This window comes from Mobula birostris, chromosome 18, assembly GCF_030028105.1.
Source record: "Mobula birostris isolate sMobBir1 chromosome 18, sMobBir1.hap1, whole genome shotgun sequence".
Classification (NCBI taxonomy): Eukaryota; Metazoa; Chordata; class Chondrichthyes; order Myliobatiformes; family Myliobatidae; genus Mobula; species Mobula birostris.
Window position 1 is genome coordinate 10,407,079 of NC_092387.1, and position 23,545 is coordinate 10,430,623.

Sequence of the window (23,545 nt, forward strand, 5' to 3'; positions counted from 1 at the left end):
AACTTAAACATAACGTCCCAACTCCTGTACTCAATACTTTGATCTAACAAGGCCAATGAGCTAAAAACTTAATGACCCTCTCTAGCTGTGATGCCATTTTCAGTGAATTATAGACCTGTATTCCCAGATCCCTTTGTTCTACCGCACTCCTCAGTGCCTTACCACTCTGTGCAAGACCTGTCCTGGTTGGTCCTCCCAAAGTGCAATACCTCACACTTGCCTGCATTAAAATTCATCTGCCATTTTTCAGCCCATTTTTCCAGCTCATCCAGATTCCGCTGCAAGCTTTGATAGTCTTCCTCGCTGTCCACTACACTCAATCTTGGTGTCATCTGCAAATTTGCTGATCCAGTTAACCACATTATCATCCAGAACGTTGATGTAGATGACAAACAACAAAGGACCCAGCACCAAATCCCTGTGGCACTCCACGAATCAAAGAGGCAACCACCTACTACCACTGTCTGGCTTCTCCCTTAAACCCAATGTCTAATTCAGTTTACTACCTCATCTTGAATGCTAAGTGAATGAATATTCTTGACCAACCTCCCATGCGGGACCTTGTTAAATTCCTTGCTGAAGTTCATGTAGGAAACATCCACTGCCTTACCTTCTTCAACTTTCCTCGAAAAACTCTTAAGATTGGTTAGACACGACCTACCACACACAAAGCCATGCTGATGACTATCACTAATCAGTCTCTGTCTATCGAAATACTCATGTATCCAGTCTCTTAGAATGCCTTCCAATAGCTTTCCCAGTATTGATGTCATGCTCACTGGCCTGTAATTTCCTGGTTTATTCTTAGAGCCTTTCTTAAGCAGTGGAACAACTTTAGCTATCTTCCAGTCCTCTGGTACCTCACCTTTTGCTGGTAGAGTAGAAAAACTAGGAATTGTTAATTAGTCGAAACTGTCATAATTTCTTGTTGGCCATTTTCAGTTAAGCCTGTTCTCTTTCCCTCCCTCGAATAATTCTAATTAATGATTTATTTTTATCCTTGATTATTGTGTAGTTATAACTTGTGCGTAAAACTTTGTGTAGGATGTGACGTTACAAGCTTAAAAAAAAGCGGTTTCATTGTCCTTTTTGTTTTGCAGAGTGGAGACCAGACTGCAGCACTGGTATGTTACAGGTTTGAAACAACAGGATACAGTTCCCTCTCTCTTGGCTTCTCTTGGAGGCACAGACTCCTCTTTGCTCAATGTCTGTTTTGAAATTAATCCAGAGGGAAGCAAGGCAGATCAGCGTTTAAATGTTCAGTCTCAACCTGTGGAGCTTATTTATGATGCTGTAAGTCTAGATTTTTTTGCAGATGATTGGTAATATTTTTCCTGCAAAGTACTGTTATAGAATCATAGAACATGACAGCACAAAAAAGGCCCTTCAACCCATTTAGTATGTGCCAAACTATTTTTCTGCCTAGTCCTGTCCACCTACACCTGAACCATAGCCCTCCATTCCCCTCCCATCTATGTACTTAACTAAATTTCTCTTAAATGCTGAAATTGATCCTGTATCCATCACTTCCACTGGCAACTTGTTCCACCCTCTGTGTGAAGAAATCCCTGCTCATGTTCTTCATAAACATTTCATCTTTCACTCTGAACCTATGACCTCTAGTCCCAGTCTCACCCAATCTCAGTGAGAAGAAAACCTATTATCTATACTCCTCAATTTTGTATACCTCTATCAAATCTCCCCCTCATTCTCTAATGCTCCAGGGAATAAAGTCTTAACCGATTCAACCTTTCACAAAAGCTCAGATTCTCAAATCCTGGCAGAAATTGTGAATTTCTCTGTACTTTTTCAATCTTAGATATCTTGCCACTGGGTAAGTGACCTGAATTGCACAAAATAATCCAAATTAAGTCTCACCAACATCTTGTACAATGTCAACAAAATATCCCAACTCATGTACTCAGTGCCTTGATTTGTAAAGGCCAGTGTGTCAAAAACTCTCTTAATGACCCTATCTACCTCTGATGCTACTTTCAAGGAATGATAGATCTGTCTTCCCAATTCTGTCCTACCTCACTTCTCAGTGCCCTGTTGCTCACTGTGTAAGACTCTAGTTGGTTGGTCCTCCCAAAGTGCAACACCTTACACGTGTCTGCATTAAATTCCATCTGCCATTTTTCCACCCATTTTTCCAGCTGGTCCAGATCCTGCTGCAAGCTTTGTTACGCTTCCTCATAGTACACTGCACCCACAATCTTGATGCCGACCACAAATTTGCTGATCTATTTTACCACACTGTCATCCAGATCAAATAACAATGGTTCCAGCACCGATCCCTGTGGCAAACCAGTAGTCATAGAGCTCCAGTGAAAGAGACAACCACTGCCTTTCTTTCAACAGCTTTCTTGGTAACCTCCAAGAAAAACTTTTGGTTAGACATAACTAACACAAAGCCATGCTGACTATCTCTAATCAGGACCTGTCCTTCTGAATAGTTATATACCCAGTCCTTAAGAATACTTTCCAGTAATTTACCTACTACTGATGTCTGGCTCCCAAAAGGTCCAAGGCGACACCTTGACAGGCCCTGGGGATTTATTCACCCTAATTTGCTGCAAGATAGCAAGCACCTCCTCCTCTGTATTCTGTAAATGGTCCACTACTATTTTGTCAGAGCTCTGTAGACTCTGTATCCGTCTCCCAGGTAAATATGGATGCAAGATCTCTCCCCATCTCTTTTGGCTCCATGCATACAGGACTATACTGATCTTCAACAAGACCAATTTTGTCTCTTGCTCTGTGTCCCTTGCATTCCAGGTATCTGATGTGTTCCTTGCTGCCTATTCCTGCTGTGCACTTCATTTTCTTCTTAACTAGGGCCTTGAAAACCAAGGTTCCCTAAACCCGTTAGCTTTGTCTTGCCTTTTTATTCTGACAGAAACATACAAGTTCTGTACTCTCAAAATTTCATTTTTGAAGGCCTCCAATTTACCAGTCATGTCTTTGCCAGAATGCAACTTATCCCAATCCATGTTCCAGATCCTTTCTGATGCCATCAAAATTGGCCCTTCTCCAATTTAAAATCTCAAACCAAGGACTTCTTTATAATTAACTTGAAACTACTGGAATTCTGATCTTTTGGTCATAATTCCAGTAGTTTCCCTTCACACACTCTGTCACCTGCCCTGTTTCATTCCTAGTAGGAGATCCAGTATTGGACTCTCTTATTGGGACCTCGATACCTTATCATATTTGACAAACTATATCCCATCCCATTTAGCGCTTTCATAGTATGGGAGTACCAGTCAATATATGGAAAGTTAAAATCATCCACTATCATAACCTTATTTTTATTGCAACTGTCTGCTATCTATTTACACATTTGTTCCTTTCAATCCCACTGTCTATTGTGTGGTCAATAATATAATCCCTTTAACATGATCATCCCTTTTTATTCCTTATTTCCACCATGTATCCTCAGTAGATGACCCCTTTAGTCTGTCCTGTCTAAGCACATGGCATTTTTCCTGACTGGTAATCCCATCCGTCCCCCTTTAATCCCTCCTGCTCTATCATCTCTAAAACAAGGAACCCTGGAGCACTGATCTACCATTCCTTCTCCTTCTGCAACCAAGTCTCATTAATGCCTACAGTATCATTATTCCACATGCTGATCCATGCCTTAAGCTCATCCATATTACCTAAAATACTCATTACAGTGAAATAGAGGAGGGAACTCAAAACATTATTCACACTATCCTAAACATTTCAATTCCTGCCTCTGAATGTAGGCTTGACAACATCTTTTCCCAGAAATTCTTCATCATCTGTCCTGGCACTCTGTTTCCCATTCCCTGCAACTCCAGTTTAAATCCCCGAGAGCAGCAGTAGTAAAACTTCCTGCAAAGATATTAGATTCTCTCCAGCCCAGGTGCAATGCAGTCTGTCTTATCTGTTCAGGTTGCACCATCCCTGGAAGGGAGCTCTGATCCAAAAATCTGAAGGCCTCACTCCTGCACCATCCCATTGGCTTCATGTTCAACTGTGCTGTCTTCCTATTTCTGGCCTTCCTAGTACATGGTGCAGGTAGGAATCCTGAGATCACGATCCTGGAGGTCCTGTCTTGTAACTTATGACTCCATGAATTTACCTTGAAGGCCCCATCACCTTTTTTGTCTATGCTATTAATACCGCTGTGGACCACAACCTCTGGCTGCTCACCCTCCCCCTTAAGAATGCTATGGACTGGATCCAAAATGTCCCTGATCCTGGCACTTTGGAGGTGATATACCATCTGGGAATCTCATTTTGTCCACAGCACCTCCTGTCTGATCTCCTAACCAATGAATCTCCTATCACAACTGTTCATCTCTTCTCTCTCCTCCATTCTGAGCCTCAGAGACTTGACCACTGTGACTTTACTCTGCTAGGTCATCCCCTCACCCACATAACTGTATCCAAAACAATAATCTTGTTTTTGAGGGGAGTGCCCACAGAGTACCCTGCAATGGCTGCATATCCCCTTTCCCTCTCATGATGGTCATCTAGTTAAATGTATCCTGCACTCCAGGACTTGCGACCTCCCTGTATAGCCTGTTAATCACCCCTTCAGCCTCTCAAATGATCTGGAGTTCAACCAGCTCCAGCTCTAGTTCCCTAATGCGATCTGTAAGAAGCTGCAGCTGGATGTACTTGCAGGTCTAGTTGTCAGGGACTCTGGGGTCTCCCTGTCTTCCTACATCCTGCAAGCGGAGAATATTCCAACTGGTCCTACTTGCTTTTTCAAAACTCATGCTCAAAATCCGCAAGTCAACAGCTTTTTGTATCTCTAACCTGCCAAATCTCTTCTTGTATTCACTGACCTAAAATGCTCAGGAAATTAGATATGCTTGAATTCTAAGGGTGATGTAAGCTCATAGGCATAATGATTTCCTCCTGTGTTGTTACAGTTCAATTAAAACAATACATGCCCTTTAACTAATTCAGTTACTGCAGACACTAACCTCACCTGGGTCTCTTCTTTAATGCATGCCCCAATTCTGAGATATAAACATTGCATTCGCTTTATCACAAATCTCTCTTTTCTAAAAAAGGTGATGGGGCCTTCAAAGTAAATTCATGGAGTCATAAGTTACAAGACAGGACCTCCAGGATTGTGATCTCAGGATTCCTACCTGCACCATGTACTAGGAAGGCCAGAAATAGGAAGATAGCACAGTTGAACATGAAGCCAATGGGATGGTGCAGGAGTGAGGCCTTCAGATTTTTGGATCACTGAGCTCCCTTCCAGGGATGGTGCGACCTGACCAGATAAGACAGACTGCATTGTTGTTTTGTTCTGTTGTTTTAGATGTGACAGAGTGGGAGGGATTAAAGGAGGAGGGTTGCCACACAGGGACCACACTGGCATCTAGTGACCACAATGCCCTTAGTTTCAAAGTAAATATGCAAAACGATGGGGCTGGTCTGCAGGTTCAGATTCTAAATTGGAGAAAGGCCAATTTTGATGGTATCAGAAATGACCAGGAAAGTGTGGATTGGGGGCAGGAGGTTTAATAGCAAAGGTGTACAAATGGGGGACCTTCAAAATCGCAATTTTACAAGAGTACAAAGCTTGTATGTGCCTGTTAGAATGAAAGGTTAAGATAACAGGTTTAGGGAAACCTGGTTTTCAAGTGATATTTGAGGCCTGGTTAAGAACAAAAAGGAGGTGTATTACAGGTAGAGGCAGGTAGAACCAAATGAGGTACTAATGGAGAATAAGAAATGTAAGAGAACACTTCAGAAAGAAATCAGGAGGGCTAAAAAGAAGGTGTGAGGTTCCTCTAGCAGAAAAAATGGAGGAGAATTCAAAGGGATTTTATAGATATGTAAAGAGCAAAAGGATTGCAAGGGACAAAATTTGTCCTCTGGAAGATCAGAATGGAGCCAAAAGAGATGGGGGGAGATCTTAAATAGATTTTTTTGTATTTACATGGGAGAGGAACACAGTCCAGAAGTGAGGCAAAGCAGCACCGAGGTCGTGGGCCCAATACAGATTACAGAGGAGGATGGTTTTGCTGTCTTGAGGCAAATTAGGGGGGATAAATCCCAAGGGCCTGATAAGGTGATCCCTTGGACCCTATGGTACCGGAGGATTGGAGGATAGCTCATGTTTTCTACTGTTGAAGAAAGGCTCTAAAAATAAACCAGGAAATTACAGGCCAGTGATCCTGACATCAGTAGTGGGGAAGTTATTGGAAGGTTTTCTAAGAGACTGGATATGTGAGTATTTGGATTGACAGGGATTGTTTAGGGATAGTCAGCATAGCTTTGTGCATGGTAGGTCATATCTAACCAATCTTATAAAGATTTTTGAGGAAGTTACCTGGGATCGGTGCTGGGTCCTTTGTTGTTTGTCATCTATTTCAATGATCTGGGTTACAGTATGGTGAACTGGATCAGCAAATTTGCAGTTCACACCAAGACTGGAGGTGTAGTGTACAGTGAGGAAGGCCACCTTGGCTTGCAGCAGGATCTGGACCAGCTGGAAAATTGGGCCGAAAAGTGGCAGATTGAATTTAATGCAGACAAGTAAGACTGACCAGGGTAGGCATTATAGGGCAGCGGGGAGCATAGTAGAACAAAGGGATCTGGGAATACAGATCCATAATTCATTGAAAGTGGCAGCACAGGTAGATAAGGTCAGGAAGAAAACTTCTGACATATTTGCCTCATCAATCAAAGTATTGAGAGCAGGAGATGGGATGTTACGTTAAAATTGTGTGAGATGTTGGTGAGGCCCAATTTGGAGTATTGTGTGCAATTTTGGTCAGGTACCTACAGGAAAGATGTAAAGGTTTAAGGAGTATCGAGAAAATTTATGAGGATGTTACTGGGACTGGAGGACCTGAGTTATAAGGAAAGATTGAATAGGTTAGGACTTTATTTCTTGGAACATGGAAGATTGAGGGAAGATTTGATGGAAGTATGATTATGAGGGGTATGATAGGACACATGGGAGCTAAGTTTCTCCACCGAGGTTAGTTGGAACTACAACTAGAAGTTCAGAGTGAAAGGTGAAAAGTTTAAGGGGAAAATGAGGGGAAACTCCTTCTCTCAGAGGATTGTGAGAGTGTGTAACAAGCTGCCTGCGGAAGTGGTGCATGCCAGCTAGATTTCAACGTTAAAGTGAAGTTTGGATAGGTACGTGGATGGTAGAGGTATGGAGAGCTATGGTCCTGGTGTAGGTTGATAGGACTTTGCTGATTAAATGGTTTGGCATGGACTAGATAGGCCGAAGGGCCTGTTTCTGTGCTGTACTTTTCTATAATTCTGTGACAACTCAACATGTCTGTTCATGCCTTTTCACTTTGGACCTTTGCTGTTTAATTGTATTTCTGGTTTTATTCATCCTCCCCACAAGTTTATTCAGAAGTGCAGATTTAATTCTATTCATATTTCATTCTGTGAATTCATTATTTCTGCTTAGTGTGTCATTGTGTTGTTTTAGATATATGATTGTGCAGAAATGTGATAAGCTAAGGTCTGTATCAAATGATACACAACATGCTAGATTTTTTTTTCTCAATCATACTCAGAAAAAGTAATTGCTTTAATCATCACACATTGAAAGAAATAACCTGGATTTGTTTGGAGAGATTATGAAGAATAGAACAGGAATAATCCCAATTTTAAAAGTTGACTTGAAAGAAGTGTTAAGTTGACACTGAACTACTGTTCCTTGAGCAGGGAGTAGGAGAAAACTTCACAAAGTTAAATAAAATATTAAATGATAAAGGCAAAGTGACCCTGATAATTATTTTGTTAATTCAGGTGATGGGTGCAGTTTTAAACATGAAAAATAAATCAAAATTAACTTTGATGCTGAGAGTTTTAGCCAGAGGATTGTATATACTCTGGAGAGACTTGATAATCTGGGATTGTTTTCCCTGGAGTGAAGGTGACCTGATAGAGACTAATGAAATCATGAGGGCCATAGAAAAGATGGATTGTCACAGTCTTTTTCCAGGGGTAGGGCTATGTAAAACTAGAGGCATAGCTTAAGTTGACTGGGGAAAAATCTAACTGGTTTTTCACACAGAGGATGTGGATACGTGATTCAAGTTGACGTGGAAGTGGTAGAGTTAGGTGCAATTACAAGGGATATAGGTCAAAGACAGGCAAATGGGACTGGTTTAGGAAGACATCTGTTTACACAGATTGTATTTGCCTGTGTTTGGCTGATATGCCCCTAAACTTCTACTATTCATGTACCTATCCAGATAGCTTTTAAGGATTGTGATTGATGTACATGTGACAAATAAAGATAATCTATCTAATATAATATATTATAATCTGTACTTGCCTCTATCACCTTCGGCAGTTAGTTTCATATATTCACCACATTCTGTGGGGAAGATTTGCCCTCAGAGACCGTTTAAATCTTTCACCTTAAACATTTACTTTTACCTAATGTTGATCCCTTAAGTTCACTTTGAAATTGTTTTTCTAAACTGTTCAAATTATTACAGTTCAGCTTTCTTCTTCTGCAGCAAACGATAAACAGTTTGGTGGAGTTTTTCCAGACCGGCAGAGGAGTTGATCTTGAACAGCTGACTTCAGCTACTTTGCTGAAACTGGAAGAATTCAAAGAAAAGACTGCAACAGGTAAATGTTTAAAATGTATTAAAATACAAACAAAATTAAATCATACACAAATGTGCTTCTGACTTGTTTTGGAAGAAATGTCCTTGTTTTCTGTTTTAATAATTGCTGTTTGCTAAAAAAAATATTTTCCTAGGTCTGTCGTACATTATTGAAACTCACAAAACCTTTGATATCCAGATCAATTTGAAACCATCCTATCTTGTGGTTCCCCAGACGGGGTTCTACAGTTTAAGTTCCAGCCTATTGATTGTGGACTTTGGAAATTTACAGGTACGTTTTTGGAGAGAATTGTTAATCGTTGTTGGATGTGCTGATTTGGTAGTTCAGCTACATTGAACTGTTTGTCCTGAAGGTGGCCATGCAAGTATAGAGAGTGATAAAGAAGATGCATGATATGCTTAATAAGAGTAAGGAAGTCATGTCGCAACTTTATAAAACTTCAGTTAGGCAGCACTTGGAGTATTGTGTGAGTTCTGGTTGCCACTTTCAACGAAGGATGTTGAAGCTTTGGAAAGGGTAGAAGATGTTTACTAGTTTGCTGCCTGGATTACAGGGATTACAAGCTATAAATTGGTAAAATTGCTATAGGAAAAGTTGGATAAACTTGGGTTGTTTTCTCTCGCGTGTTGGAGACTGAAGGAAGGCAGGCTAAAAGAAGTATGAATAGGGTAGCAAATAAGAATAGTTTCCCCATGTTAGAAATGTCATATGCTTGAAGACATCCATTTGAGGTGAAGGAGGCTGAGATTAAGGGGGATGTGACTGGTAAGTTTTTTTTTACAGAGAGTGGTGGGAGCAGTGGTGGAGGTGTTTCTTAGATAGGCATATAGAAGCATAGAGAACAGAGGGCCATGTGCGGGCTGAAAGGATTGGTTTAATTAGGTGTCATTAATTTAACATGGGGAAGGAAGTTAAAATTGACAAATGAGTAACCGGGATTATGCTAGGAGGCTGGGGCTGTTCAATAGAATAATCATCAATTCTGTGATTGGTGCCTGCAGTATAGACAAGTTCTCATTGTGAACAATTGATTTGCTAAATTACCTAAATTTAAAAAAAAGACTTTTTTTCTGAAAAGGGAATGTGAAGAGCATTTGGTACATTTGCTGTCTTTCCATTAAGATCTTCTGCATGTCTAATCTCCTGGAGTTTGAATGAAGTTTATTGACTTGAAGTGTTCACTCTTTGCAAATAGTGGCTGTTTCTATTTTCTGATATTTATTTATTTATCCATTTCCTAAATCTTATCAAAGGTTGTTCAAATTGCTTCAGTTTGAGTTTGACCCTTTATTTCTGCGCTGTTAGCCAGAAATTCCAGTCAGCTATTTTGTGGTCTGCACTGAAAGCTTGAACCAAAATTTTGTTTAATACATCATATACATTTTTCTCTCTTCTCAGTTTAACAGTGCTGACCAAAATGATGAGAAAACAGCATATCTCTCTTTATCCTTGGAGGAAATCTTGGAACGAGCCTATGAAAAGTTTTTTGTGGAGCTTAGAAGTGTTCAACTTTTGTTCAGTAAACCAGGTATGGCTGTTTTTTAATATTTTGAATGAGCTGGGCACTTCCTTTCTTTTTCAGTCTCCAACTGGAGTTCTTGACACTGCAGAGTAGTTTTATCAGATCAGTGAATGCTGTAGGATGATCTCACCAGCTATGATGTAGTGGTACCATTCACTACTTTGTCACAAATTCATGTTATGAAATCCCTCACTGGAGATTTATGTACTACATCCAGCTTGGGAGTCTGTCTAGCCTGTGGCACTAGGAGAGAACTGCAGATTTTGGAGTGCTTCAGATAATGATGTCGAGTCCCTTTTAAGTAAATATATTAAGTCCAAAACATTCGTTGGAAAAAGAGCTTGTGAGTTCTCTCCTGTATTGCTCAGCTAATATACTTAATGATTGTTAGGTCAATGATATTGGGGATTTAACTGCCATAGATCAGCTTTTGTTTCCAATATCACTGCAGTTCTATGAAATATTTTATTGACCGGTAAGTATTTATGGGATTTCCTGAGGCTGTAAAAGATACTATATTTAAATGTCGTACATTGAATTATGCAGGGTGGTTTCTTCAGAGGTAGTAACTTTCCTGAAACTGGTAGACAAGAAGTGTTAGCATGCAGAGATTGAGAGATGTCAATGCAGAATGCAGTATCAGTGAGCATCAAAAAGTTACATTCCACTTCTTGTTGTCCATCTCTTGGAGTTGAATTATTCAGAAATTGAGAAATTTTTTGTTGAAAAGAAAAATAATTAGATGTAGAAGGATCGTATTGTACTACTTTTCTATTATTATGTATTGCGTTGTACTGCTGTTGCAAAGACAATAATTTTCATGACATATGCTGGTGATATTAAACCTGATTCTGATTCTGGAAAAAAAGACTTCTATGTACAAAGCACTTTTTAACAACCTTTAAGTTCCAAAGTTCTTTACAATCAATGAAGTGCTTCTGGAATGTTTTAATGTAGAAGAATTACATAATCAAGATTTCTTTATAATGAAATTAGAGTGCATTATACCTAATTGTCAGTGTTATGATTTTAAAAAAGGCAATTGGGGTAAAAAAAAAAGGATGATTATCACATGTACATCGACACATTGAAACATACATTGAGCTACATCATTTGCGTCAAGTCAGCAAAGATTGCGCTGGGCAGCCTGCAAGTGTCACCACACTTCTGGTGGTAAAGAAGTATGCCCACAACTTACTTACCTAACTATATGTGTTGTGAATGTGGGAGGAAACCATGTGGTCACAGGGAGAACATAAAAGCTCCTTTTCAACTGTGATGAAAATTGAACTCCGATCAGTGATTTCTAGCATTATAAAGTGATGTGGTAAATCTTGTGCTACGCTCATTATCTAAATTACTATTTTAGGTATTGGTATTTATACGATTTTACTTCAACTTGTTCAGGTCAAGATTGGAAGTCTGCTCGCAAACAGTACTCCTCCTCTCAGCATATTTTGCAACCTTTGGATGTCAAGATGCAGCTTTCGAGAGCTATCGTGGAGAAGGATAGTAGGATACCCAAGTATGTTCATTATACAGCGCAATGTAATTTTATTTTGGTTAGGATATGAAATTAAAGATATTAACAATCCAATGTATGTTTACATAATGACTTTTCGGTAACTCTTGACATATTTTTAGCAGTAGCACCATTGGGACCTAAATGCCAGTGCTCCTGAATGGTGATTGCACAGATCTAATGAGGCATATCTAGATTTGCATCCTTAGTCTTACTTAAAATTTGCAATAACATTGTATTTGGAGCATGGAAATATTTTAATAAAAGCACTCATTCATGCACTTACGATGAAATAGCATCTGTGATACTTAGCTGCTAAAATCATAATAAAATAACCCTTAGTGGCTCTTGAATTTCATGATGCAACACCTCTATCATAAGTATTGGGCTTAACGTGGCTCAGTTGGTAGCACCTGTGCCAAAGGGTTGTGGGTTCAAGTCCCAATTTGGAGCATGAAAATATCAGTGAAACTCTGGTATAGTACTGTGGGAGTGCAGGAGGTGTTGCTTGAGGGCAGAAGTGTGGATGGTTGTTCTGAAGCTGACTTCAAATTCCACTGGCAGCTGAGAAATTTGAATTCAAGTAACCAAATTATTTGGGAATATATAATAGGCGATAGCAGTGACTTTGAACATCCTGGATTGTTGCACTGAAATGTTTTTTTTTTATTTTAGGTTTAAGATATCGGGTGAACTCCCTTTGCTGCATGTCAAAGTAACTGATGAAAAGTTGAGAAATGTTTATGAACTTGCTGATAGTATTCCCCTTCCTCCAAGTTTGTCATCCTCCAGCTCACCTGTCAGGTCAAAGGTCAGTGTAACGTTTGGTACTTCCCTATGTACTGCATCAGTACTTGCCTCTGACTGCTGTGTTGTGTTGGCAGACCATTTACATTTCAAATGGCACATCTCTTCTAATTAAATTCTTCAGTAAGCAGCAGGATGCCTTTGTCTTTAGAGTGTTGATTGCAGTTTTGTTCATTGCCAATTTTGTTCATTGCGGATTCTTAGTAGTTGCCAGTGACAGATGTTTCCCATGTATGATGAAAACTGAAAATGCTGCAAATATTCACCATGTCGGGCGACATCTGTGGGAAGAGAAACAGAGCTACTATTTGTATGCTACTCATTGTATATGGTTTTGTGGTTGGGCAAGCAGTCATTGTTCAGGTCATTGTCACTGTTAATAGTGCATTCAGTGGCTTTGGGCAAACCAGTGTAACTGTGATACACAGGACAAAATTTCAAAGTGAGTCAGAATCAGGTTTAATATCACTGGCATATGTTGTGAAATTTGTAGCAGCAGTCAGTGAAAAAACCAGGAAAAAACTGCAAACTACAGTAAGAGTATATACTGTATGTATACAGTACAAAGGTCTTCTGTGTGTCTGTGTGTGTTACATAGATAGAGAGAGAGAGAGAGATATGTATAGATAGCTAAATTGCCAGACTTTTGCACTGTACTGCAATAGTTTTATGTATTGCACTGTACTGTTGCTGAAAAAAAACAAATCTCATGACACGTGAGTAGTGGTAAACCTAGTTCTGTTATGGGTCTCTGTTGTAGACTGAAAGTGGGAAGCGGGCAGAGAGTGTCATCATGGTTGGAAAAAGGGGAAGAGGGAGGGAAGGGAATGGGAAGCATTAGAGAGACATTCTGTAAAGATCAATATCAATTGTTTAGAATCAAATGACCCATGCTAACCCCCACCCCGGCACTCCTTCTCTGCCACAGCCCCACATCCCTCATGCAGAGCTCCATCCCAGCATCCTTTGCTCCCACCAGAATTACAAGCACGCTCTCTGCTCCACGTTGACAAATACAGTTCTGTGCAAAGGTCTTAGGCACCCTAGCTATATGTATGTGCCTAAGACTTTTGTACAATATTGTATTAAAAAATTATATAAGTAGTGGTAAAACACATATGAAAAAAAGTGAAGTAGTGTACATGGGTTCACTGTCCATTCAGAAATCTGATGGCAAGTATGTTCCTAAAATGTTGAGTATCTTCCGGCTCATGTACCTCCTACTTGATGGTAGCAATGAGAGGAGGGTGACGGGGGTCCTTCATAATGGATGGAGTCTTTTTGAGGCATCGCCTTTTGAAGGTGTCCTCGATGCTGGGGAGGCTCGTGTTCGTGATGGAGCTGGCTGAGTTTACAACTTTCTGCAGTTTTTCCCAATCCTGTGCTGTGGCCCCTCTGTACCAGACATTGATGCAACCAGTTAGGATACTCTCCACGGTACAACTGTAGAAATTTGCTAGAGTCTTTGGTTAACATATCATGTCTCCTCAAATCCCTAATGAAATATAATCACTATTGTGTCTTCTGTGTAACTGCATGAATATGTTAGGCCCCACATCGATCTTCACAGATGCTGACACCCAGGAACTTGAAACTTTTCACCCTTTCCATTTCTGATCTCTCGATGAGGACTGGTGTGTGTTCCCTTGACTTTCCTTTCATGAAGTTCGCGATCAATTCCTTGGTCTTACTGACACTGGGTGCAAGCTTGTGGTTGTGACACCATTTAACCAGGTGACCTGTCTTACACTCTCTCATCACCATCTGAAATTCTGCCAGAGGTGGTTGTGTCTTGGCAGATTTATAGATGGTGTTTGAGCTGTGCCTAGCCACGCATTCATGGGTGTAGAGAGTAAAGCAGTGGGTTAAGCACGCATCCTTAAGCAGTGCCAGTGTTGGTTGTCAGAGAGGAGAAGATGGTATTTCTGATCCAGTTGTAGAGGGAGGTACAGAGGCCCAGGTATTGGAGTACTGAGAGCATGATTGTGTTGAACACTGAGCTATAATCAATAAACAGCAGTCTGACAGAGGTTTTACTATTGTCCATCCAGGGCCGAGTGGCAAGCTAGTGAAATTGTATCCACAGTAGACTGATAGTGGCCATATGAAAATTGCAGTGGGTCCAGGTCCTTGCTTAGGCAGGAGTTGATCTGTCTGTGACCAACCTCTCAAAGTACATCATCATAGTAGATATGAGTGCAACTGGGCAATAGTCATTGTGACAGCTACCCTGCTCTTCTTGATTGTTGCCCTTTTGTGAGCAATTAAACCAGTTTACTGTCAACCATTAACTTTTAAGATTTACCTCCTGACATTATTACTGATTTTTAAGTCAAGACTAAGTAACATTGAATTTGCCACATTCTGTACTTGTTACCTTTGTTTATGCCCCACATATTGATCATGATGTAGCACGGGGTCTTTGGTCAACTATCCTGCCCATGTACTCATGATAAGTTGAAAATGCAGGTTATGATAAAGGAACTGTGGGCCAATTTGGTTCTCGTTTGACAATTTAAATGTGGAATGTGTGTTATGTTCATTGTCTTGTTTTCCTCTTGTCTATCTTTTCAGAGCTATATCAAGCAATCTTTTCTTCAAATAGTTTATTTTACCTCAATATTAATTTATATCCACAGGTGCTGCCTAACCTTCTACCTTCAACTCTTCCTGTGTTTGTAATTCAGATTTTCAGCCTCTATAGTTTATTGCTATTTGAATGCATGTTAACAGTTGATTAATGAGATACTTTATATTTTAAAAAAAGTCAGTATTTTTAAAAAATATGTGTTGTAGTGAATATGAGTACTGGTGATCTTGTCACTCTTCATCATTGAGCCAGGTCATCTGGTCTAACAGGAATTGTGATGAACTGAATTTTGGAACTATTGTTGCATTTGGTCAGTTATTAGTGCAGGTGTTTAAAAATACAGTTGTGCATCAATCAGAACTGCTTTTAACTAAATATATCTTTTTTATGTTTGGTAGATGGTACATGTCAGACCAGTAGCAGTGTTTGACCCTGGTCTAGTAGCAATTGGTTCATCAGTATCATTGGAAGATTCAAGTAAGTGTCTAGCATCTATTTTGAAATACGATGGTCGTATTAAAGCTGCGTAACAGATCTGTTTGATCATTGTTTTGTAAAGTAATACAGTAAGTGCCCTTGAAAACTAGATTTTAGCTTAAGTACTATTTTCTCTAAATGATGCAGATTGATTACAATATTGTTAGTGTATGTTGGTACTAAGCTTTTTTCCAGTTCTGGTGAAATAATCAGTGGTATGAAATTATGTCCATTTTTTAATGCTTTAAATTTGTTTTGGTAAATTTTGCTTTCTCCCACAAAAAAACAAAATTTACTAAAACAAATTTTAAGACAGAAGTGCAGTAAAATTAGCTAACCTTTTTCAGTATTTTGCATCAATAGTTGGGAAAACCGGGAGGATCACTAAATTTGCTCTTGCACCAATATGACAGAATCGAAGTTTCTTTAGAAGCATACAAATGCTACATTGGGGAAATAAGTCTTAACCATTCCAAAGCCAAACAGAGACAGTGACAACCTGTACAGTATTGGTCTCATTATTTAAGGAAGGAAGTGGTTCAGTGAAAGCTTTCTAGTCTTAATACCTAGATTGGGTGGTTGCCTTATAAGGAAACGTTGGGCAAACTAAGCCTTTATTTGCTGGAGTTTGAAAGAATGAAAATGAACATGATTGAGGCAACACACACACAAAATGCTGGAGGAACTCAGCAGGCCAGGCTGCATCTATGGAAAAGAGTACAGTCGAAGTTTTGGGCTGAGACCCTTCATCAGGACAGGAGAAAAAAAGATGAGGGGTCGGAGTTAGAAGGTGTGTGGAGGACAGGAAGTAACAAGGTCATAGGTAAAAGCTGGAGGGGGGGAGGGGTGAAGTAAAGAGATGGGAAGTTGATTGGTGAAAGAGGTACAGGGCTGGAAAAAGGGGAATCTGATAGGAGAGGACAGAAGGCCATGGAAGAAAGAAAAGGGGGAGGAGCACCAGAGGGAGGCAAGTAAGGAGATAAGGTGAGAGAGGGAAAAGGGAATGGGGAATGGTGAAGGGGGAAAGTGGCATTACTGGAAGTTTGAGAAATTGATGTTCATGCCACCAAATAATCTACTTGGACTTTAGCAAGGTCTTCTACATTGTCCCGCATGGTTGGCTGGACTGGAAGATAAGGTTCCAGAGAATCAGGAAGAACTAGTTAGGTGGATTCAAAATTGTCTTGGAGTTAGGAAACAGAGAGTGGTGGTTGAAAGTTGTTTTTTGGAGTGGAGACTAGTGACTAATGTTGTGCTGCTGGGGCTGATGTTGGGATCCTTGTTATACATTATTTATATAAATGATTTGGACACGAATGCACAAGGCTTGATCAGTAAGTTTGCACGTGACACAAAAATACAAGGGGATCTTGATCATTTATGGTAGTAAGCTAAGGAGTGGCAAATGGATCTCAATACAGAAAGTATGAAGTGATGCATTTTGGAAAGTTAAATCTGACTAGGATGTGTACTATGACTGGTGGGACACTGGAGAGTGTGGTGGAGCAGAGGGACTTAGTTAATTGAAAACTGTTTCACAGAATGGTGAAAAAGACAATTAGAATGCTGACCTTCATTAATCAGGGCACTAATTATAGGAGTTGGGACATTCTGTCGCATTTGTAGAAGTTGTTGAGGAGACCACATTTGGAGTTTTGTGAACAGTTTCAGTGAGTACAGTATGTAACGATATAGCCTCCACCACCCCTGATTGCCGAAAATCCCATAGATTCTTTACCCTCTCAGTAAAGAAGTATCTATGCACCAAAGTTTTAAGTAACGTTTTGCAGCTATGCCTGCTTGCTCATGACTCTGCCATAAGTGAAAATATCTCGATATCCACTCTGTCAGATCCCCTCATCGTCTGATCAGTAAGCCACTGCTATTCGCTCAGTTCAACAGTGAGTTCAGCAGCAGAGGGGACAATCTGAGGCATGATTGATTGTCCTCAATTGTGCAGAAGTTTCCCTTGGAACCAGTGCTATCAGTCAACACAGTTTAGCCCAAAATAAAGCAAAACTTTTTTTTTATGTACTAAGTATCTCTGCAGAGAAAGTGATTGTAATATTTCTTAACTGTCTTGCACAATGGCTGTATGACAAGTGAATAGAAGAAATAAATATTAATTGTTAAATTCCTTGCCGTGCTGGATTTTGAAGTAAGAGCACATTCGTATTGGTTGGAGTGAAGCAATAGGTCCGGCGGCTACTTTACTGATTCCACATTTGGAGCATTCAATAATATGCATTTCTGTCAAGTCCCAGAAGTAACATTACTGATGTATTTTGTATGGTGTCAATCAAGTCTCTTTGTTGCATTTGTAGTATTCTGTTGGCTTTTACTTATTATCTTGGTAATTCTTAGGTTCACTTGAATCTGGAGAAGAGTTCTGTGATGCAGTGGAAGAAGTTGACCTGCCAAAAGACGTTGCTGTGGCAGCTGGTGATGCAGTGCTTTCAGAAAATCAGAAAGAAGATCATGAAATTCCAAATGAGGAGCTCACAGATCTCCAGCTGAAGTTTGAAGTTAAGGAGGTATAAGTCATTTTCTGAATGTTTTTTATTGACTTGTGTTCTCTATAACTCTCTTTGTTTTAAAATTGGATTTTTATGCTAAATTGATGGATTGATCTTGGGGAATGGGTTCTATTTCAGAAGTATGGATTGTTTTGTTATAGAGTTGTCCACCAAAGCCTTCGGCCCACAATGTTGTGCCGACCCTCAAACCCTGCCTCCCATATAAGCCCCCACCTTAGATTCCTCCATATACCTGTCTAGTAGTCTCTTAAACTTCACTAGTGTATCTGCCTCCACCACTGACTCAGGCAGTGCATTCCACGCACCAACCACTCTCTGAGTAAAAAACCTTCCTCTAATATCCCCCTTGAACTTCCCACCCCTTACCTTAAAGCCATGTCCTCTTGTATTGAGCAGTGGTGCCCTGGGGAAGAGGCGCTGGCTATCCACTCTATCTATTCCTCTTATTATCTTGTACACCTCTATCATGTCTCCTCTCATCCTCCTTCTCTCCAAAGAGTAAAGCCCTAGCTCCCTTAATCTCTGATCATAATCCATACTTTCTAAACCAGGCAGCATCCTGGTAAATCTCCTCTGTACCCTTTCCAATGCTCCCACATCCTTCCTATAGTGAGGTGACCAGAACTGGACACAATACTCAAGTGTGGCCTAACCAGAGTTTTATAGAGCTGCATCATTACATCGCGACTCTTAAACTCTATCCCTCGACTTATGAAAGCTAACACCCCATAAGCTTTCTTAACTACCCTATCCACCTGTGAGGCAACTTTCAGGGATCTGTGGACATGTACCCCGAGATCCCTCTGCTCCTCCACACTACCAAGTATCCTGCCATTTACTTTGTACTCTGCCTTGGAGTTTGTCCTTCCAAAGTGTACCACCTCACACTTCTCCGGGTTGAACTCCATCTGCCACTTCTCAGCCCACTTCTGCATCCTATCAATGTCTCTCTGCAATCTTTGACAATCCTCTACACTATCTACAACACCACCAACCTTTGTGTCGTCTGCAAACTTGCCAACCCACCCTTCTACCCCCACATCCAGGTCATTAATAAAAATCACAAGAAGTAGAGGTCCCAGAACAGATCCTTCTGGGACACCACTAGTCACAATTCTCCAATCTGAATGTACTCCCTCCACCACCACCCTTTGCCTTCTGCAGGCAAGCCAATTCTGAATCCACCTGGCCAAACTTCCCTGGATCCCATGCCTTCTAACTTTCTGAATAAGCCTACCGTGTGGAACCTTGTCAAATGCCGTACTAAAATCCATATATAGATCACATCCACTGCACTACCCTCATCTATATGCCTGGTCACCTCCTCAAAGAACTCTATCAGGCTTGTTAGACATGATCTGCCCTTCACAGAGCCATGCTGACCGTCCCTGATCAGACCATGATTCTCTAAATGCCTATAGATCCTATCTCTAAGAATCTTTTCCAACAGCTTTCCCACCACAGACATAAGGCTCACTGGTCTATAATTACCCGGACTATCCCTACTACTTTTTTTGAACAAGGGGACAACATTCGCCTCCCTCCAATCCTCCGGTACCATTCCCGTGGATAACGAGGACATAAGGATCCTAGCCAGAGGCTCAGCAATCTCTTCTCTCACCTTGTGGAGCAGCCGGGGGAATATTCCGTCAGGGCCCGGGGACTTATCTGTCCTATCATGCCAATCTTTGTGCCCATTTACACTGAACCCATTTCACCATATTTGTAGCTTCTTGATTTCTCTATATTAATCTTCTTTCTTGTTCCCAGCTTATAGGTCGGAAATAAAGATTGTAGATATTGTAATAAAGTTGACCATGCCTAAGTATGTAATTTGGCAAATTGTAATGGTCTTTTGTCAAAAGCCTGTCAAGGTGGACAGCTGAAAGCATAGGTTCAGTACATGTGATGATTTCACCCCCCCTCCCCCCCCCCCCGTCCCTGCATATTCATGTGATGAGGAGGAATCTCTTTAGCAGAGGTTGGTGGATCTGGAATTCATTGTGATTGATAACTCTGAAGGCCAAGTCTTTGAGTATATTTAGAGCAGAGGTTTAGAAGGTCTTGATTAGTCAGGGTGTCAAAATTCACAGAGAGAAGCAGGGGAATGGGATTGAGAGGAAAAATAAATCACCCATGATCAAATGACGGAGCAGACTCGATGGGCCGAATGCTCCTATGTCTTATGGTTATCATTGTCTATCTAACAGCCCCATTAAGTGCCACTATCATTTCTGTTTCCATCACTATTCCTGGCACTACATTCCAGGGACCCACCAGAATTTGTTCAAATAAACATGCTCCGCGTAGCTTCAAACCTACATACATGTTCTCTCTAGTATCTGACATTTCTGTCCCGAAAGAAAGATTCTTGAATCCTTTCAACTCTTATCTATGCCTCTCATAATTTTATAACTTCTGTTAAGTCTCCCCTCAGCCTCTGCTGCTTCTGAGAAATCAATCCAAGTTTGTCCAACTCTCCTTATAGCTCATATTCTCTAAGCCAGGCAACATCTTGGTAAGCATTTTCTGCACCCTTTTCCACATCCTTCATGTAATGGGGATATTGCACACAATACTCAGTGCAGCTTCACAGAAGTTTTACTTAGCTGCAACATGTCTTCCTTCCTCTTTTACTCAGTGTCCCAACCCAGCTATCTGTTTGCTTGACCACTGTCAAGGAATGATGGAATTGGACTTGAATGGCCTTCTGTACATTACTCTGTTGAGGGTCCTGCCGTTTTCTTTCCCATTACATTTGACCTCCCAGAGTGCGCACCTCATATTTGCTTGGATGTATCTCCATCTGCCAGTTCTCTGCTCATATCCACGGGTGCCAAGGTAGCATAGCAGTTAGTGTAACACCATTGTAGCTGGGTGCATTGGAGTTCAAATCCAGCATCCTCTGTAAACAATCGCTCTATATTCTCTCCTTGGAATGCATTGGTTTTCCCTGGGTTTTCAGGTTTCCTTCTGCAGTCAAAAGATGTACCTGGTAGGTTAATTGGTCATTGTAAATTGTCCTTTGATTAAGTTAGGGTTAAATCGGGGTTATTGGGGTTGCTGGGTGGCATGGCTCGAAGGGCCAAAAGTGCCTTCTCTGCACTCTCTCTGCATAAATAAAATAAATAAATATCAGTAACTGTTCTGTATCCTTTGACAACCTACGTTCACAATTCCACCCATCTCCACTCATGCAGTAAATGAGTAATTAGTGTTGCATTCATGATTATCAGTTAGACTTGAATTTCAAGTGTGATGAATGAATCACATGGAAACTCCAAGTTAATCTTCCAAATATTATGTCCCTCACAGTGTCGTTTCTTTCATTGCCTTCTATGAGCACCACCCGCTGTATAGTTTTTTTTACATGTTAACTTCACAAATTAAAATTGTAAATGAGGAAAAGACTTAGCAGGTCAGGCAGTAGCTGTGAAGAGAAACACTTTCAAGTCAATGATATTTGATATAGTCAATGATATTCAAGATTTTCAAGAAATCTTTCACGTCAACGATGTTTTGTCAGAACTTTAAAAAATGAGAAAACAGAATCAGGTTTATTATCACCAGTATGTGTTGTGAAATTTGTTAAGTTTGCAGCAGCAGTACAATGCAATGCATGATAACAATAACATAGAAAGAAAAAAAAAGGTAAATCCGTTACAGTAAGTATATATATTGAATAGTTAGATTAAAAATTGTGCAAAACAGAAATAATATATTAAAAAAAGTGAGATAATGTTCATAGGTTCAATGTCCATTTAGGAATCGGATGGCAGAGGGGAAGAGGCTGTTCCTTAATTGCTGTGTGTGTGCCTTCAGGCTTTTGTACCTCCTTCCTGATGGTAACAATGAGAAAAGGACACATCCCGGGTAAAGGGGGTCCATAATAACAGTTGCCGCCCTTCTGAGGCACCGCTCCCTGAAGGTGTCTTGAATATTATGGAGGCTAGTACCCAAGACGGAGCTGACTAATTTTACAACTTGCTTTAGGTTCTTTCTTGTGCAGTAGCCTCCCCCTACCAGACAGTGATGCAGCCTGTCAGAATGCTCTCCAGAGTATACATGCATAGAAGTTTTCGAGTGTTTTAGGTGACACTCCTAATGAAATATAGCCGCTGTCTTGTCTTCTTTATAGCTAAGTCAATATTTTAAGACAGGATTAGATCCTCAGAGGTCTTGACACTCAGGATCTTGAAATTGCTCACTTTCTCTACTTCTGATCCCTCTATGAGGATTGGTTTCCTGAACGCCACAATCAGCTTTTTAGTCTTACTGACGTTGAGTGCGAGGTTATTGCTGCAACACCTCTCCACTAGCTGGTATGTCTCACTCCTGTACACCCTCTCATCTCCATCTGAAATTCTACCATCATCAGCAAACTTATAGATGGTATTTGCGCTATACCTAGCTACACGGTCATTTTGTATAGAGGGAGTAGAACCGTGGGCGAAGCGCACACCCCTGAAGTGTGCCAGTGTTTTTTCAGTCAGGAGGAGATATTATCACCAATCCACACAGATTGTGGCCTTCCCGTTAGATGTGATGCAGAAGGGAATGAAGCCTGTCTGTGCAGGGTGAAGACCAGGGTTGTTCAGATGACCCTCATGCTTTCAGTGCCTTCCAGTTGGTCGGTGACCCTGTACAGTTACAGAATTGCAAGACACACCTTGCAGGAAAGCAGATTTATATTCTCTCTTTTCAAGTTCTGAAGAAAGATTATTGTCCTGAAATGTTGGCTCTCTTTCTTTCATAAGACATTCATTACCTGGCCTGCTCAGTATCTACAATGCATTCTGTTTTTAATACAGATTTCCAGTATTTGCAACTCTTTGATTTTAAATTACTTTGCAATTTCCATCTGTTGCTAGAAAGGTTCTTTGAGCTATCAGGTAGATTTGAAGACTGCATCTAATGTACAATATGAGTAATTTGTCTTTAGATAATTACTAACAAGCAATCCTTTAACATATGCTTGCAGGTGGTTGTCGAACTTGCAGGGCAAGACAGCCTGAAGAATCCCTTGCTTGTTTTCAGTGTGTCTCAGTTGGGTACTGAAGTGAATGTTAGAACATTTGATGTAACATCCACATCATATCTGAAAAAAATCAATTTTGATTATTGTGAAGTTCCTTGTAAGTATTTGTCTCTTTAGATATTTACAATTGGTCAAGTCATAATACATGGTATTAATTATTCACACTGCTTTTTGTCTTTGTCTTAATTGATTGCTAAGGATTGGTTCCAAATGAAGATTGAGGTCTGGCTTTATGTGGGAGATCAAGGGGAAGGAAAATCTGACTGTCATGTTGCTGCTTTATATGACTTTTGAGTGATGCATCAGAGCAGCATTGCCAGTGGACAACATTTTGAGGAATAAAGAAGAATTTATACATTTCACAACCTGCTTTTTTGTAGACTTGAGTCATGTTTTCCTTGGATTCTTTCTTTCTCTTTTTTTCTTTTTTCCTTCATACTAG

General features: G+C 40.4%; 1 protein-coding gene across 1 annotated transcript in view; it reads left to right on the forward strand.

The window, feature by feature from the left end:
• vps13c (vacuolar protein sorting 13 homolog C) overlaps positions 1–23,545 on the forward strand; it is a 387,871-nt gene that overhangs the window by 105,119 nt on the left and 259,207 nt on the right. Inside the window, exons 18-26 of the mRNA XM_072282204.1 lie at positions 1,101–1,293; positions 8,496–8,610; positions 8,744–8,880; positions 10,009–10,138; positions 11,540–11,657; positions 12,330–12,465; positions 15,450–15,528; positions 17,893–18,062; positions 23,047–23,200. Of these exons, the coding sequence (XP_072138305.1) occupies positions 1,101–1,293; positions 8,496–8,610; positions 8,744–8,880; positions 10,009–10,138; positions 11,540–11,657; positions 12,330–12,465; positions 15,450–15,528; positions 17,893–18,062; positions 23,047–23,200 (1,232 nt within the window). The remainder of the gene's footprint in view (positions 1–1,100; positions 1,294–8,495; positions 8,611–8,743; positions 8,881–10,008; positions 10,139–11,539; positions 11,658–12,329; positions 12,466–15,449; positions 15,529–17,892; positions 18,063–23,046; positions 23,201–23,545) is intronic.